Source organism: Schistocerca serialis, chromosome 2 (genome assembly GCF_023864345.2).
Source record: "Schistocerca serialis cubense isolate TAMUIC-IGC-003099 chromosome 2, iqSchSeri2.2, whole genome shotgun sequence".
NCBI lineage: Eukaryota > Metazoa > Arthropoda > Insecta > Orthoptera > Acrididae > Schistocerca > Schistocerca serialis.
Window position 1 is genome coordinate 1,131,601,656 of NC_064639.1, and position 15,844 is coordinate 1,131,617,499.

At 46.8% G+C, this 15,844-nt stretch overlaps 1 protein-coding gene across 1 annotated transcript in view; it reads right to left on the reverse strand.

Annotated features, from left to right (window-relative positions):
• Positions 1-7,615, reverse strand: part of LOC126458594 (inward rectifier potassium channel 4-like) — a 667,556-nt gene extending 659,941 nt beyond the window's left edge. Inside the window, exon 1 of the mRNA XM_050095742.1 lies at positions 7,523-7,615. Coding sequence (XP_049951699.1) covers positions 7,523-7,581 — 59 coding nt within the window. The 5' untranslated portion in view covers positions 7,582-7,615. The remainder of the gene's footprint in view (positions 1-7,522) is intronic.
• Positions 7,616-15,844: the final 8,229 nt, after the last annotated feature.

Sequence of the window (15,844 nt, forward strand, 5' to 3'; positions counted from 1 at the left end):
GTCCGATACTCGGCAAGTTTGTACTTTATTCACAGGAAGACCGTGCGGCACCTTGTCGGATGCCGCTGGAAATCAGAAAAGTAGGGGTGTTGATAAATATCGATACTTCTTCCACAAGACGTCTATATTTCGGCAGTATCTCATCTCACCGATTTATCGATATCGAAATGACAATATGGAATGCCGATATTTTTAATTTATATTAAATTTTTTTCGCATTTTTCGATAAATATTTGAAGTTATTTTGAAATTGCAATTGAACGTTATTTTACTTACATCGTATGAAGTAGCGTTACTACTTTTTGAGGTTTCATCACGTCCAGTCTTTATCTTTGACTGTGTTAAGCAAGTATAGATGGCACAAAGAAGTCCAATTGCACTGGAGTGGGGCGGTGTGGCGGTATTAACGTAATATCGAGACATCCGATGTGAGTCGGTCCTAGGAGCTTCGGTCCGGAACCGCGCGACTGCTACGGTCGCAGGTTCGAATCCTGCCTCAGGCATGGATGTGTGTAATGTCCTTAGGTTAGTTAGGTTTAATTAGTTTCAAGTTATAGGCGACTGATGACCTCAGATGTTAAGTCCCATAGTGCTCAGAGCCATTTGAACCATCCGAATGTGAAGAAATTGCACACCAGTTGCGTTAAAAAGTAATTTTTAACGTAGCTAATGTGTTATTTCGTCACTTCGCCATTCTTCAAAAACAGTTGCTGAAAATGATGAACAAAAATCTTAATGACAAGATTGGTCTTTGTGCTGGGCGGAGACGCGTGAGGGGAAATGCTGACGTAATGGGCGCTCGGCGCTACCAACAGAACCTGCAACGTTTAACTTCACCACGCAGTTCTGACACCACAACTGCTAGGTCGCTGGCAATTCCAGAAATGGAAAGCAGGGAAGCCGACACGAAGTATTCCGCACAAATCCGTTACGTGGTGAAATCGAACGACAGACGAAGACGTGACAGCAACTGAGCCCTCAGTTGCTGTGACGTCTTCGTATGAAGCAGTTGTATAATGATTGGAATTCACGATATCCAGTGATTTATCGCACTATACGACATGTTCGTTTATTTCGATAAAGGCGTATGGGGCCTGAAGATGGCAAAATGAAATGCCGAAACTGTTTGCTTTCGGAATACAATAAAATATCTCGAAATATACGGCTGTTGGTGAAGTTTATTGACATTGAAAATATCTTTTGGGCCGGTAAATCGATATTTTTTCCGTCGAAATATCTGTAATTTTTTCGATACATCGAGGGGCGGTAATGCTACTCCTAGACAGGTGGCAACACCACGCACACTGTGATATATAGCACCCATAAGATCAAAGCCATGGATCCTACCTCTTTTAAGCAGGTCTTCCATAGTTGGAGCAGGTGTTTCCTGATTAGAACTACGTCAGTATCATTATCCACAAGCAGTTTAGATAAGTACTAGATTTTAGCTCGGCTAATACCTTCTATGTTTAAATGGCATATTCGGATTGAAGGGTCAAGTCTTTTAATCAGTTGATCCTGAAAAGATCCATTTTTAAAGCTTTTTGATTTGATTTGTCTTTCGGATTGAAGGGTCAAGTCTTTTAATCAGTTGGTCCTGAAAAGATCCATTTTTAAAGCTTTTTGATTTGATTTGTCTGCATGTCTGTAGCTAGGGAATCCAATACCTGTACTGGCTGCCTGTTCGTTCTGGCTCATGTAGCGTTACCCAGGGTGTACGTGTAACATTCCACTGCGGACGGGAGCCAGTTTACAGTCCTACAAACAACAGGTCTCATCTTGGGCGCCGCTGTCCATTTCCAATGACGGCGGGACTTCAAACTCACCTTCCATTCTTTCTGAACACCGTGAGGGGTAATTACAGGATTTGAATTAATTATGCATGTGAACAGCAAGCGAGAAACAATTTGGAAACGCAGAGGGTATTCCTATGCAGCTGTGTAAAAACAACTTGACGGAAAGCTAGCTGTGAGCTACATACTTGGAATTAACTTTTCGCTACTTCAGAGAGCCGCCGTGAAAGACGAGTGATCGTAGGACAATAAAACATGATGTAACATTTTTAAGGACATGCGGAAGAGAAACAAAGAGTAAACAGATGAAATAAGCCCATTTTAATTCCCAAATGAGGGGGTAACATTTGTTAATTGCGTACCATGTTTACGTTCCAGGTTACAAACACTGCTCAGTGTGACGACCACCTGCATCCTAGACAGACTGGAGCGGCACTAGAGAGACCGTCTCACAATTGTTCGCAGCACTTTTCGAACGGTGGTACATGCAATGTTCAGCTGTCGTGACATGCCTCATGCACTGCTTGAAGTTGGCACACTGCTTCCTGCATTCTCAGCCGTGGCAAGAGTAACTTTCTCAACAATTTGTGGCGCAGTGGGCTGTCGGCTTCTCCCAGGATCAATTTTCAAATCGCCAGTTACTTCGAATGTCTGAATCACGTTATTCAACCCTGATGCGGAGAAAGTATCTCTCCGTATTCCTTTAATGCGTCGATATTCACTTAGATCACCAGCGCTATTGCTCTTGGTTTGGTAAAGCAGCTTTACGAGTAAAGCTCTGCTCACCTTGTCCAGATCCATCTTGACTGTCTGCAGCTGTAATGCACACAGATGCTTGTGCTTCAACCCTTCGTCGCCGTACCATTACCAGCGCCGAAAGACAAGTCATGGAATTATCACTACTACCGATCCAATTCCTGCAAAGTACAGTCTGAACATCATTCCCATGAAGCTGGATACCCATAAGGTAAATAATGATCCGTCTACACTGGCTCCAATAGCGAAAGTTTAATTATGTCCACCCTGCACATACATTATCAATAAAGACAATCACGTAACAGACGTCAAAAGTAGGCCGCAGCTGCATACGACTTACGAGTAATTTCAAAAAGATCATTCGCCATAACCACTGTGGGTATGTAAATTTGATAATTCGGAGGAGCGAGGACATCGGTGTTTCCTTCAAGTGTGTAGATAATCAAAATGCTTCAAATGGCTCTGAGCACTATGGGACTTAACATCTGAGGTCCTCAGTCCCATAGAACTAAGAACTACTTAAACCTAACTAACCAAAGGACATCACACACATCCATGCCCGAGGCAGTATTCGAATCTGCAACCGTAGCGGTCGCGCGGTTCCAGAATGAAGCGCGTAGAACCGCTCGGTCACTGCGGCCGGCGTGTAGATAATCAGGTTGCATTAATATATGAGAGGTGATAAGGTCAATCAGAAACGCATGATTAACACTTCGACGTCTCATTCTTTGAAGCAAAGAACACGTGGTATGAAGTAACGATTTTTTAGTGAACGTAGACGACAAAAGGATGTGGTGCCATAGTAGTGTCGACGAAAGAAGATTCCCTACAGTTGCAGTAGGCTTGACGCGGATCCTTCATGCGTCCATCTCAAACAATCACGTAACGCGATTTTGTATACGTATCTATAGCAACGGGTCAGTGTTGGCGCAGCTCTATAGACGACCGTCGATTTCACCTGCAGCCGTTTACGCTTCGCAGTTGAAAGCTGCCAACAACGCTGCTAGATCACTCTGCTATAGTAGTCATGTTACACAGTAAATACATACAACCTGAGCAGGTTGAGCATCGTGCTCATCGAAAGCGCCTAGCTTCCTGTCGCTTCTACATTGTAAAGTTTAACGCGGAAAGGCTGTTACCATTAACAACTGTATGTCATGTTCCATCTTGGCAGCTGTATTTAGTGGGCAGTGCAGCTGTATTTAGTGGACAGTGCATCGCTAATTGAGCTAGTCAACATGACAAGGTGTACCTTATAAGCCAAAACATCATAACCACCGCCGACCGCAACGTTGGATGCAGCCTGGTGGCCTTGCGGGAACGTGGCGCAGTAACAATACTGCACTACTGGCCAATAAAATTGCTATACCAAGAAGAAATGCAGATGATAAACGAATATTCATTGGACAAATATATTATACTAGAACTGACATGTGATTACATTTTCACGCAATTTGGGTTCACAGATCCTGACAAGTCAGTACCCAGAACAACCACCTCTGGCCATAATAACGGTGTTGATACAGAGCTTGGATGCCGTGTACATGTACAGCTGCCCATGCAGCTTCAACACGATACCACAGTTCATCAACAGTAGTGGAAGAGGTATTGTGACGAGCCAGTTGCTCGGCCACCATTGACCAGACGTTTCCAATTGGTGAGAGATCTGGAGAACGTGCTGACCTGCAGTCGAACATTTTCTGTATCCAGAAAGGCCCGTACAGGACCTGCAAAACGAGGTCGTGCATTATCCTGCTGAAATGTAGGGTTTCGCAGGGATCGAATGAAGGGTAGAGCCACGAGTCGTAACACATCTGAAATGTCACGTCCACTGTTCAAAGTGCCGTCAGTGCGAACAAGAGGTGACAGAGACGCGTAACCAGTGGTACCCCATACCATCACGCCGGGTGATACGCCAGTATGTCGATGACGAATACACGCTTCCAATGTGCGTTCACCGCGATGCCGCCAAACCCGGGTGCGACTATCAGGATGCTGTAAACAGCACGTGTATTCATCCGAAAAAATGACGTTTTGCCATTCGTGCACCCAGGTTCGTCGTGGAGTACAACATCGCAGGCGCTCCTGTCTGTCATGCAGCGTCAAGGGTAACCGCAGCCATGGTCTCCGAGCTGATAGTCCATGCTGCTGCAAACGTCGTCGAACTGTTCGTGCAGATGATTGTTGTCTTTCAAACGTCTCCATCTGTTGACTCAGGGATCGAGACGTGGCTGCACGATCCGTTACAGCCGTGCGGATAGGATGCCTGTCATCTCGAGCCGGCCGAAGTGGCCGTGCGGTTAAAGGCGCTGCAGTCTGGAACCGCAAGACCGCCACGGTCGCAGGTTCGAATCCTGCCTCGGGCATGGATGTTTGTGATGTCCTTAGGTTAGTTAGGTTTAACTAGTTCTAAGTTCTAGGGGACTAATGACCTTAGCAGTTGAGTCCCATAGTGCTCAGAGCCATTTTGAACCTGTCATCTCGACGGCTAGTGATACGAGGCCGTTGAGATCCAGCACGGCGTTCCGTATTACCCTCCTGAACCCACCGCTTCCATATTTTGCTAACAGTCATTGGATCTCGACCAACGCGAGCAGCAATGTCGCGATACGATAAACCGCAATCGCGATGGGCTACAATCCTACCTTTATCAAAGTTGGAAACGTGATGTACGCATTTCTCCTCCTTACACGAGGCATCACAACAACGTTTCACTAGGTAACGCCGGTCAACTGCTGTTTCCGTATGAGAAATCGGTTGGAAACTTTCCTCATGTCAGTACGTTGTAGGTGTCGCCTCCGGCGCCAACCTTGTGTGAATGCTCTGAAAAGCTAATCATTTGCTCTGAGCACTATGGGACTTAACATCTGAGGTCATCAGTCCCCTAGAACTTAGAACTACTTAAACCTAACTACCGTAAGGACATCACACACATCCATGCCCGAGGCAGGATTCGAACCTGCAATAGTACGTAGCAGCAGCGCGGTTCCGGACTGAAGCGCCTAGAACCGCTCGGCCGCAATCGTGCTCGGGATTCGACCGTCGATCAATGGAAACGTGGCGACTCTTCGGTATCTCACGTTTTTGCTACACTAGGTTGACGGTCGTTTCCACAAACGCCGTCATCGAGGCGAACGGCAGCTTGAAACGTATAGCAAGCCTCAGACGCAGGCTGGTGAGAGCTGTATTCTCCTGCGCTTGTATGGCACCTGTGTTAGTAATCGAAGATACACTGACAGCTGTGGTGTTCCCTGATCATGTTACCCGGATTCGCCTCCCTGCTGAATATACCGTTTTCGCAGCGGAGCTCCACGCGATGCTGAAGGCACTGGAGCTGATGCATCGTGTTCGGGGCGATCGATTTCTTCTCTGCTCCGATTCTCTTAGTGCCTTACAATCACTGCAGAACCTATACCCGACTGAGGAGATGGTCCAGCTGATATATGACCAGCTGTACTTGCTCCAACGGCGGGGTAAAGAGGTATCCTTCTGCTGGGTGCCTGGTCATGTCGGAATATGGGGCAATGAACAGGCCGATCGGGCTGCCAAGGAGGCAGGATGTGGTCCAGTGTCCTATCCCCTTGCAGTCAGTCATCGCTGCACTCCACAGGAAGTGCATGGAGTTGTGGGAGGACGAATGGCTGGCGGTGACGGCCAATAAACTGCGGTTGGTAAAGTCAACCACTCGGTCGTGGCGTTCCTCCTGCCGGTTGCTCAGGCGGGAAGAGGTGGCCCTCACACGTCTTCGGATCGGGCACTGTCCTCTCACACATAGCTTTTTATTACGGCGGGAGGATCCTCCGTTTTGTGATGCTTGTGGTGTGCACATCTCTGTCCGGCACATTTTAATAGACTGCATTTTATACCGTGATGCACGGGCAGAAGCACAAGTTGATGGGGATCTACCTTCTGTTTTAGCTAATGATGAGTCGTGTGTGTCTAGGGATTTTAAGTTTTGTGACGTGTCTGGACTCTGGCCTAAACTTTTAGGCTGGAGGTTTTAGTGTATTGCAGAGTGGCTGACTCCTCCCCTTTTTTCTTTGTGGTCAGCCAGCCACTTCCATCTGCTACATTGTTTTAGCTCCCTCTATCATTTTCTTCCTGTGTTGTCCATGTTTTACTGTTGACACCCTGCTTCATGCCACGCTTCGGTGTGGATGAGCACATATTTTTCACCGATTGTTACCCGTGTTTTATGTTCCGTTTTATATTCCTGTTCTGGGGTTTTTCTTGACACCCGTCTCCCTACGTTACTGAACGGGCGCTGAAGACCTTGCTGTCGTGCGCCCAAAAAACCCCTCTACTACTACTACTACTACTACTACTACTGACAGCTGCAAACCAACCACCTGCATCCCTTCATGCTTAATGTCGTCCGCGACAGCGAAGTCATCTTCCAGCAGTACAACTGTCCGTATCTCGGAGCCAAAACCTTGCTACAGTGGTTTGAGGCGCATTATACTGGACTCACGTTGATATCTCGGCAACCAAATTCGCCTGATGTAAATCCTATGGCAAACATCTGGGTCACTATCGATCGCCATCACCGGGTACGCAAATCAGTGACCCCATATTTACGCGAATTACATGACCTGTGCGTGGACATGTAATGCCTCCAAAGCCTACCAGCAAACTCTCGGATTCCTGATACGCAGAATCAGCCATGGATTTCGTTTCAAAGCCGGGAAAACAAGCTATTAAGCAGGTGATCATAATTTTTTGGCCCTCAGCGTATTGGCAAGTGTCCGCGATTCAGCGTCGGTGACACACGGTCTTGAGGTTGGCGTCACGTATCAGAAACACAACAAGCTGCTTCATCGCGTAAGCGGCAGTCACCTCATAAGGAACTAACAGTGTACTTACGTAATTCCGAAATATAAAATGGCGTCTCTAGATTCGTGAGCTTATTGAAGCAGCGCGGCCTTGCGCGTATAGCGAGGCGGAGCACGTGTTGGAATAAGCCGGCAGGTTACCTGGGCGACAGCAGGATCCGCCAGCGGCGCGTGCTCACTGGCGCCAGAAACCTCTGCATGGCGCGCTTCTCTGGAGCCCACACTGACCGCCGGCCGCCGCTGCGGAGATAAGCCGGCGGGCGCTCCGCCCGACCTCGGCCGCCTTATCGCCAGAGGTCGCAGCTGACTGACGGCTCCCTTCCCGCACCGCCCCATCTGGACAGCCCTTGTCATCAGTTTCTCCACAGTCTGACGCGATCGTCCGTCTTTTTCTGACGCCCATCTCTTCATCTTTCCGCACTTGTTATGGTCCGCATTGCCGCGAGTGGTGTCGAGGAAGGAAGGCGCCTTTTCGTTGCGTTCTCACAAGGGAACCTCCCCATCGCACCCCCTTCAGATTTAGCTATAAGTTGGCACAGTGGATAGGCCTTGAAAAACTGAACACAGATCAATCGAGAAAACAGGAAGAAGTTGTGTGGAACTATGAAAAAAATAAGCAAAATATACAAACTGAGTAGTCCATGCTCAATATGGGCCACATCAAGGATAGATTAAGTTAGGAGCACCGTGGTCCAGTGGTTAGCGTGAACACCTGCGGAACGAGAGGTTCTTGGTTCAAGTCTTCCCTCGGGTGAAAATTTTTGCTTTCTTTATTTTCGCAAAGTTATGATCTGTCCGTTCGTTCATTGACGTCTCTGTTCACTGTAATAAGTTTAGTGTCTGTGTTTTGCGACCGCACCGCAAAACCGTGCGATTAGTAGACGAAAGGACGTGCCTCTCCAATGGGAACCGAAAGCATTTGATCGCAAGGTCATAGGTCAACCGATTCCTCCACAGGAAAACACGTCTGATATATTCTATACGACACTGGTGACGGCATGTGCGTCACATGACAGGAATATGTTGTCGACCCACCTAACTTGTACACTTGGCGAATGCGTAAAAAGATTCTTCTACCTTGCCCAAAAAAGTGATGAAAACATAAAAAATTAAACTTTTCACTCGAGAGAATACTTGAACTAAGAACTGTCGTGCCGCAGCTGCTCACGCTAACCACGGGACCACGGCGCTCCTGAGCTCGGACTATCATTGATGTTGCCTATCTTACGCATGGACTACTCAAGTAATTCGACACTGAAGCGCACCAGTGGAGCTCGGGGAATACCACGAAGTGGCTGCCCAAATCGTCGCCGAAGCCCGGCTACGTTTCACTCTTTGGACGTAGACTCTGCCAGACATTTTTCATAGTTCCATACAACTTCTTCCTGTTTTCTCGACTGATGTGTGTTCAGTTTTTCAAGGCCTATCCACTGTGCCAACTTATAACTAAATCTGAGGGGGGTGCGATAGGGAAGTTCCCTTGTCAGCGGAGAGAGACGGGGAATACATTGGGACGTGACCAGTTAGCTCTCTCTCCATATCTATAGCTACAGGGGCTGAACAAAACTATAGAGAAATGCATGCTTGAATATAACCGTAAATGATAGCCAAGCTGCAAGTTGCTCTGTTGTATTTGGTTGCGCTGTTGTATTTGATTAAGAACGGCACCTGTACAATGCTCTCAGTGCGTTGAAAGTGTCAGTCGGGTTATGTTGGAGCTAAGTGAATTAGACATTAGCAAATTGTTGGTGGTCGTATGGTGTGTACTTCCGTAATCGAGGTAGCCGAAATGTTTAGCATTTCAAAAGGCAATGTATCGAAGATTTATATCGCATGCAGGGAAAGCGGAGACACGTCATCCTCTAAGTCGCAACGCGGAAGACTGTGTGTGTTGAATGATCGTGACAGACGGTCGCTGCACAATATTGTGACGAAAAACAAGAGGACGACAGCTGCGAAAGACACTGCAGGTCTGAATGTTGCACCCGCAAACCGTGTCAGCACCAAAACAACACGAAGGAAGCTCCATATATTGCAGGGCGAACTGTAACTCGAAAAACACTCATTATTGATGCAAATGACCGTAACAGGAAAACGCGGTACTGAAGCCATAAAAACCTAGACTACGGACCAATGAAAAAAAGTCATTTCGTCGAATGAGCCTTGTTTCACACTGTTTCCAATGTCTGGCAGAGTCTACGTCCAAAGAGTGAAACGTAGCCGGGCTTCGGCGACGATTTGGGCAGCCATTTCGTGGTATTCCCCGAGCTCCACTGGTGCGATTCAGTGTCGAATTACTTGATTATTTGACCATATTGGCTGATAAAGTCCACCTCATGGTACAGTGTTTGTTCGGCAATGGTGATGCCGAATCTCAAGGCGACAGGGTCCCCGCTCACGTAGCTCGCATCTTCCAGGAACTGTTTTGTGAGCACGGGGATGAACTGTGGCATCTCCCCTGGCCACTACATTCAGCACAGATCAGTCTTATTGAGCTCTTGTGATCTACTTTGGAAGGAAGGGTGCCTGATTGCTATCCTCGTCCATCATCGTTACCTGATCTTGCGACTATTTTGCAGGAAGAATGGTATAAGATTCACTTGAAAACCACACAGGATTTGTGATTATGTACTCCGAGACGATTGGAAGCTTGGCTGAAGGCCATCGGTTTTCCTACACCGTATTGGACATGGTAATGTGTCGTGTTTTTGGTGTTTTCATATTTTTGTTCAACCGCTGTATATCTAGATATGTATTCTACAAACCACTGTAAGTGTATGGCGGAGGGTACTTCGTACCAATATTGTCGATTTTCTGCCCTATTCCTTTCGCGTATTGAGCGATGTGAAATCGACTGTACACACCTCTCTCATAACGTATTCTCATTATACCTAGACGAATTATACCAGGTGTTAGGAGAGTAATCGTAGAGTCTTCACCGAATATAGGCACTTGAAATTTAACCAGCAGGGTCTCGGGAGAATTATGTTGTTACGTCGCCTTTCCTCCATGGTTTCCCTTTTAACAGCAGACAAGCTTGTAGGTGCGGCAACCACAGCTATAAGTTTTTATCTTAGGTATTAATAGAGCGCTTCAGCTGTATTTAGTCTTTTATTATTGGATCACTACTACTTTAGTGACACTAAAAGCCACATGTACAGGTGAACATATAAGGAAAGCATTAGAGCTGAAAAGCTTGGAACTTTTCCACACAACATTCGTTGTCCACCACAACAAAACTACGGCTAAAGGGCGTATGTCATAGAATAGTCTGCCGATCATATCTGTTAGACTTTCGTATTACCTTTCACGATAAAAGCACTGCGTCTATGAATTCATTCGATTTCTGTTGTCATGCGTGCTTTGATACGGACTCCAAAGGTAGAGACAATAGTCTAGCATTGGTAGCACTAGCGCCTTATGTGAGATTTATTTTACAGATGCACTGCTCACTCCCAGAACTTTTCCAAAAAGTATAAGTTTTTCATTCTGCTTCCCTACTGATTTTAAGTGTGAGTATCTCATTTCGTATCACTTTTAGCTTTGTGTGTTATATGTATTTAAGATGTCCAGCGAAACTTTGTAATGGTACACTACAAGGTTCTGTCTTTTTGTTATAGGGACTGTCTTACATTTAGCCTCATTTAAAGAGAGCTGCCAAGCTCCTGCGTACAATTGCTCCATATGTTTAGAAGCCTATGAGTGTCAAAAGAAGTATGTAATTACACGTGAAATAATCGAAGAGGGTCCAGACCTCGACAAAGATCGCTCGTGTATCGGCTGTCTACACGTATGCGTCTCTGCGCAAATTTTTGGTAAAAAGCTAGCAACGTGAACCATCAATCCCAAGTGTCGCACACTGGGCTGAATGGCTGTCAGCCGAAACATCGTGGCAAGAAGTTGACGTTATCCAGCAGCAATCCCGATACTTCATGAAACGACCTTCATTGACACAATTTCTTTGATAGTTTCTAACGCTACGCCATAAACATATTGAATATAATTTTTTATACTAATTCATTTGTTCACATGTCGTGCTCCGTAAATTTCACGATGAAGGAGGGCCTTCACGGATGTGGCAAACGTCGAGAGACTTTATGCATGACGTATGAACTTAAGAAACATATCCTGATGGTGTAATTACAAAACCTTTAGCAGTCAGTATGCAAGATAAAACCTTTTTCACAGTTGTAACATTTGGAAAATTTACTAACATCGCTTCATAACGCATGATGGTTAAGGGCATTACTTGTTAAATAATAACGCTATCAAATATAGTACATCAATGTCCTACTGGAATGTGATGTCACTGGAGAGATTGCATAGCGTTAAGAGTTTGAACTTCTATTCTGGAAGTGCATAGTTCAAATCCTTGTCCGGTTATACAGGTTTGGAAATTATTTCGTTTCAGAGGAAAGCCGGAATGATTTCTTGAGTGACGCGATGATGGATTATTGTAAAACCGAATTCTAATGACGGCGCCATCTTTATTGAACTTTCAGGTACCACACTAATACACTCCTGGAAATTGAAATAAGAACACCGTGAATTCATTGTCCCAGGAAGGGGAAACTTTATTGACACATTCCTGGGGTCAGATACATCACATGATCACACTGACAGAACCACAGGCACATAGACACAGGCAACAGAGCATGCACAATGTCGGCACTAGTACAGTGTATATCCACCTTTCGCAGCAATGCAGGCTGCTATTCTCCCATGGAGACGATCGTAGAGATGCTGGATGTAGTCCTGTGGAACGGCTTGCCATGCCATTTCCACCTGGCGGCTCAGTTGGACCAGCGTTCGTGCTGGACGTGCAGTCCCAAACATGCTCAATGGGGGACAGATCCGGAGATCTTGCTGGCCAGGGTAGTTGACTTACACCTTCTAGAGCACGTTGAGTGGCACGGGATACATGCGGACGTGCATTGTCCTGTTGGAACAGCAAGTTCCCTCGCCGGTCTAGGAATGGTAGAACGATGGGTTCGATGACGGTTTGGATGTACCGTTCACTATTCAGTGTCCCCTCGACGATCACCAGTGGTGTACGGCCAGTGTAGGAGATCGCTCCCCACACCATGATGCCGGGTGTTGGCCCTGTGTGCCTCGGTCGTATGCAGTCCTGATTGTGGCGCTCACCTGCACGGCGCCAAACACGCATACGACCATCATTGGCATCAAGGCAGAAGCGACTCTCATCGCTGAAGACGACACGTCTCCATTCGTCCCTCCATTCACGCCTGTCGCGACACCACTGGAGGCGGGCTGCACGATGTTGGGGCGTGAGCGGAAGACGGCCTAACGGTGTGCGGGACCGTAGCCCAGCTTCATGGAGACGGTTGCGAATGGTCCTCGCCGATACCCCAGGAGCAACAGTGTCCCTAATTTGCTGGGAAGTGGCGGTGCGGTCCCCTACGGCACTGCGTAGGATCCTACGGTCTTGGCGTGCATCCGTGCGTCGCTGCGGTCCGGTCCCAGGTCGACGGGCACGTGCACCTTCCGCCGACCACTGGCGACAACATCGATGTACTGTGGAGACCTCACGCCCCACGTGTTGAGCAATTCGGCGGTACGTCCACCCGGCCTCCCGCATGCCCACTATACGCCCTCGCTCAAAGTCCGTCAACTGCACATACGGTTCACGTCCACGCTGTCGCGGCATGCTACCAGTGTTAAAGACTGCGATGGAGCTCCGTATGCCACGGCAAACTGGCTGACACTGACGGCGGCGGTGCACAAATGCTGCGCAGCTAGCGCCATTCGACGGCCAACACCGCGGTTCCTGGTGTGTCCGCTGTGCCGTGCGTGTGATCATTGCTTGTACAGCCCTCTCGCAGTGTCCGGAGCAAGTATGGTGGGTCTGACACACCGGTGTCAATGTGTTCTTTTTTCCATTTCCAGGAGTGTAGATTTCTCTCGTTAGATACCGATTCGCTTTCCACCAGTGGTATCGATACGGCTAAAGATAAGAGTGTAATGTTCTAAACGGGTCGCGGATTAAAAAAAAAAAAAAAAAGACACATGGCAGTGAACTAACCTATTTCCTCTTCTTAGAACTTAAAAAAACCCATTAAAAATCGTTCAGGTTAAGAGTCAGCCTCCAGCATGCGCAACATAATTTTGCTGGCGGCTGTTGTGACTGGACTATCAATTTTCATCCTCTGCAGGGTCCCGTTGTGCCATGAGCATGGACTGGGGTATTCTAAAAGTCGCGAATACGACTGCAGTTAGTGACATCGTGCTTGGCAAATGGAATATTCAGGAACGGATTAGGCCGCAGAGTACACATTTGCCACTAAGATAATTTGAGCCAATTGGGATCCTAACTCCGCATCGGAAAAAGACATCTACTGACAGGCACACCCCTATCCTGGTAGCGATCTCTAGACATTTTATTGTTCATTTCGGATAACATGTAGCTAATACTTCTATTCTGTACTGAAGGCAACATAGGAGAGAGGCAAAAATGCAGTGTGTTAAGAATTTCAGATTCACGAACATCTACATCCACCTCATACTCCGCAAGCCACCCAATGGCCTGTGGCGGACGGTACTTTTCGAGCCATTGACTGATCGCTCCAACCCCGTTCCACTCGCGAATAGCGCGTGGGAAGAATGATTGTCGGTAAGTCTCTGTATTGGCTCTAATGTCTCGAAAATTTCTCCTCGTCGTCATTACAGGAGACGTATGTGGAGGGAAGTAATATGTTGTCCGACTCTTCCCGAAAAGTGCTTTCTCGAAACTTCAATCGCAAATCTCTCCGTGAAGCACAACGCCTCTCTCTTAAGGTCTGCTAACGGATTTTGTTGAGCATCTCCGTAACGCTCTAGCGCCGGCTAAACGGTCCCGTGACGAAAAGCGCCGCTCTTCGTTGGATCTTCTCTATCTCTTCTATCAGATCTACCTGGCTGGGATCCCAGACAGACGAACAATACGCTAGAATCGGTTTAACAAGCACATTATAAGCTACTTTCTTCGTGGATGAGTTACATTCCCTTAACGTTCTTCCTATGAATCTGAATCTGGCGTCTGCTTTTCTCACTATTTGTTTTATGTGGTCACTCAACTTAAGATCGCTCTGGATAGTTACTCCTAGATATTTTACGGTAGATACTATTCCCAGCGGTTTATCAGCAATAGTGTAGCTATACAGCAGTGGACTTCTTTTCCTATGCACGTGCAATGTGTTACATTTATTTACGCTCAGTGTTAACTGCCAGCACCTGAATCATTCATCAGTACTCTGGAGGTCGTTCAGCAAATCTTTAGTTCCTTTTGGCGTTCGTACTTTGTTATAGACAACCTCGTCATCTGCGGACAGCCTTAAGGAGCACCCTACATTTCTAGTACATCATTTATATACAGGGTGGTCCATTGCTAGTCACCGGGCCAAATATTTCACGAAATAAGCATCAAACGAAAAAACTACAAAGAACGACACTCGTCTAGCTTGAAGGGGGAAACCAGATGGCGCTATGGTTCGCCCGCTAGAAGGCGCTGCCAGTGGTCAAACGGATATCAACTGCGTTTTTCTTAAATAGGAACCCCCCAATTTTTATTACATATTCGAGTAGTACGTAAAGACATATGAATTTATTAGTTGGACTACTTTTTTCGCTTTGTGACAGATGGCGCTGTAATAGTCACAAACGTATAAGTACGTGATATTACGTAACATACCGCCAGTGCGGACGGTATTTACTTCGTGATACATTACCCACTTATTTACAGCTACATTCTACATTTATACTCCGCAAGCCACCCAACGGTGTGTGGCGGAGGGCACTTTACGTGCCACTGTCATTACCTCCCTTTCCTGTTCCAGTCGCGTATGGTTCGCGGGAAGAACGACTGTCTGAAAGCCTCCGTGCGCGCTCTAATCTCTCTAATTTTACATTCGTGATCTCCTCGGGAGGTATAAGTAGGGGGAAGCAATATATTCGATACCTCATCCAGAAACGCACCCTCTCGAAACCTGGCGAGCATTCTACACCGCGATGCAGAGCGCCTCTCTTGCAGAGTCTGCCACTTGAGTTTATTAAACATCTCCGTAACGCTATCACGGTTACCAAATAACCCTGTGACGAAACGCGCCGCTCTTCTTTGGATCTTCTCTATCTCCTCCGTCAAACCGATCTGGTACGGATCCCACACTGATGAGCAATACTCAAGTATAGGTCGAACGAGTGTTTTGTAAGCCACCTCCTTTGTTGATGGACTACATTTTCTAAGCACTCTCCCAATGAATCTCAACCTGGTACCCGCCTTACCAACAATTAATTTTATATGATCATTCCACTTCAAATCGTTCCGCGCGCATACTCCCAGATATTTTACAGAAGTAACTGCTACCAGTGTTTGTTCCGCTATCATATAATCATACAATAAATACCCGTGTTAAAATGGACCGTTTACCAATTGGGGAAAAGGTCGATATCGTGTTGATGTACGGCTAT